Raw genomic sequence first — 2,879 nt, 5'->3', positions numbered from 1 at the left:
GTTACAACCAGCTGCCCCTCATTTTTAAAGCCCTGCAAGTCTCCCAGTGCTGACAGTCCTCTAGGGTATCTAATACTACTACTCCCAAAATAATTCTCCATGCCACTGACACAGTAAATGGCGCCACTAGAAGAATGAATATGTAAGGCACTAAATTAGCCCCGACGTCTTGCAGGCTCAGCAAGTAGGACTTCGGGTGTCGGGACTCCACAGCCAGCCCTTCAGACTGACATACTGCAGGAAACCCCCGTTCTTTCTCCCTGTGCTACCCCTAACATAATTCTGCCTCTCTCAACTTACTGGCCCCAAATTCTCATTATTCTCAGACAAGAGATGGCCCTGATCCCACCTGGGCCATCCAATGGTTTTCCAGTGTTGCACTATCTATTAATCATCGGTTCCTTAGCAGTTTCGCTATTCTAAACCTCATATAATAATTGTATTTCAGGGCTCTAATTCAGGGACCAGGCTTTAAATAAAGACTAGGAATTCAGGAGAATAATCATAGGATATTACTCAGGGAAGAAAATTCTTACCATATTGAATTGTTGCTGTAGTTTTTCATTTGCATAATTTATGCAAAACTGTTCAAAACTATTTATTTCAAATGTTTCAAATCTGTAAAACAAAAAATAAATGGTGAGAAGATAAACGAAATATCTTTTTTAAAAAATGCCAAGTGTGCACACTAGGAAGAAAGAAACGGGATAAAGGCTTGTAATTCAAAAATACGGAATTTGTATTCAGCAGATGACAGTCAGCCAAGAGGCAGAGCATGACTTAAAATGGCCCCAGCACACATGGACGTTGGACTGTGAAGTTCTCCCCACCCCAGTACCAGGAATTGAACTCATGACCTCACACTTGCCAGGCAGGCACTGTGTTACTGAGCTAAACCCCTGGCTCTGGACTGTGAAGGTTTTTTGTTGTTACTGTTCAGGATGTTACTACTATTGTTATTGGACACTAAGAGTTTTGGGACTTATTTCATCCTGAAGTAGGGAAAAATAATACTTAAATAAAGCTATTTGCTCTTCTAATTGACAGACTCACAGGGTTATATACACACAGAAGGAAAGAGAAATAGAGCTTTCAAGGGTTTTTTAGAAAACTAAAGCAGGGAATGAAAAATGAGGATCAAACACATGCAATATACTGAGAGGCATTACAAGTGAAGAGGGAGTCCAGAGTAGGCAAACTAGCAAGCAAAATTAGATTTCTGGAGATCTAGTGATAACTTGCCCAATAAGTGTTTGAAAACCAATTAATTCTACACACTAGCTTAGTAAATTAGTTCTGGACTTGAGATATATATTTGGTTTTAATTTTGAGAAATAACACCATCAAGGTACTCCTGAACTGTCCCTCTCCTCACCAGCAGGAGATAAAGTCACTGCCAACAGTGCTACTCAGTACTCTGTATGAGGACTGCCCGCCGCTAACCCAGGAGGACAAACACAATTACCCGTAGATGTCCAGCACACCAATAAAGGAGTGCTGCTTGACAGCAGAATGGAGAGCCTGATTGACATGATCCACGATCCAGTTAAAGAGCTTGGCGTAGATGTGCTTGGCCAGCGCATCCCGGGCATTTGTGGCCTGCAGCTTGGAGATAGGCTTGATGTATGTCTCTGCGGCAGTGGCCAGCTTTCGGTGGCAGAGCCAGTGGCACATGCCCTCGTACTCCACACCCATGAGGTCACAGAAGATACTGAGAGGCTCGTGCTTGGGCTGTTAGAAGAGAATAGGTTAGTTTTCTGTGGCTCGGTCAACCAAAGAACTTCCGGAAATGTTAACAAAGAAGTAAACAAAACTCACCATATTATTTGTTGAGATACCTAGATCACTCAGACTGGATCAGTAATGATAATCATAACATCCATCTAAACCTACTGTACGCAGCTCTTAGCCATCTTTTTAGGGTTCATCTTTGATTTCTCAAAGGTACATTTGTATACCTCTTAACTCTTTCACACATTCATTTGCCCAGATTAGTCAACTAATCAAAAAATATTCACTGAATGTCCATTATATGCCAACAAACAAAAAGTCTGTCCTTCCCCACCCAGAGTTCAGAGTTCACTGGGGAAAGGATTCCTCCCTAAAATGTAAGGTATCACAAAGAAGGACGTAGGGCTACGAGTCCAAGAGTGGTGTATACTCTGCCCATAGGCAGAAGAAGACAGCTGCCTGGAGAGACAGACCTGAGATGTGAAGGGGTAGAAGGCGAAAGGAGCAGAAAGGCTCCAAGCAGAGGGAAAGAGAAGCTGAGAAGAAGTCTCTGCATCGTGGTATCTCAACCGAGCCACATACATGTACTGTGAAGACAGGCATTTATTATTAATAATAAAAAGTAAGTTTTCTTGTTTAATTATTAAACAGGTTTTTCTAAATTTAAAAATTAAACAGGTAATCTCTTAATTTAAAAATTTAGTAAATTAAAATAGCTTTTAGCAGCCTGATATAAGTATAAAAATGTGTCAAGTAGTTCTTTGTTCATGATACTGTTATAACTACATATAAAACGTGACTAACACTAAAAATAAATGCTGGTCAAAAGAAAAGAGACCCAGTCCTAGCCCAGGTGAGACCCAGTCCTAGCCCAGGTAGAGCCAATCCAAGCCGAGGTCCAGTGAGTGTGTGGGAGAGCTTCTGGCTACCCTGCGCCGGCAGGACCGACTACTGGCCCAGCCCAGGTGCAGTGTGGGCGAGACCCTGTTCTACCCCCTTGGGACACCCCCCACCACTTCACAGCACCTCCCCCACCCCACCCACTGAGTAGGAATTTCTGCCACGTTCCGGAAACCCCCAGACACAGTCCAAGCCCAGGTCCGGTGACTCTGTGGGAGAGCTTCCTGCTACCCTGAGCCTGTGGGACC

General features: G+C 43.2%; 1 protein-coding gene across 1 annotated transcript in view; it reads right to left on the bottom strand.

Annotated features, from left to right (window-relative positions):
• The window catches only part of Myo5a (myosin VA), a 132,898-nt gene that overhangs the window by 79,578 nt on the left and 50,441 nt on the right, over positions 1–2,879 (bottom strand). Inside the window, exons 10-11 of the mRNA XM_023724058.1 lie at positions 1,466–1,731; positions 537–618 (exon numbers count right to left, since the gene is read on the bottom strand). Of these exons, the coding sequence (XP_023579826.1) occupies positions 537–618; positions 1,466–1,731 (348 nt within the window). The remainder of the gene's footprint in view (positions 1–536; positions 619–1,465; positions 1,732–2,879) is intronic.

The sequence above is a fragment of the Octodon degus genome, unplaced genomic scaffold (assembly GCF_000260255.1).
Source record: "Octodon degus isolate 3935 unplaced genomic scaffold, OctDeg1.0 scaffold00105, whole genome shotgun sequence".
Lineage (NCBI taxonomy): Eukaryota > Metazoa > Chordata > Mammalia > Rodentia > Octodontidae > Octodon > Octodon degus.
The sequence above is the reverse complement of the archived record's forward strand: the minus strand, read 5'-3'. Positions and strand labels throughout refer to the sequence as shown.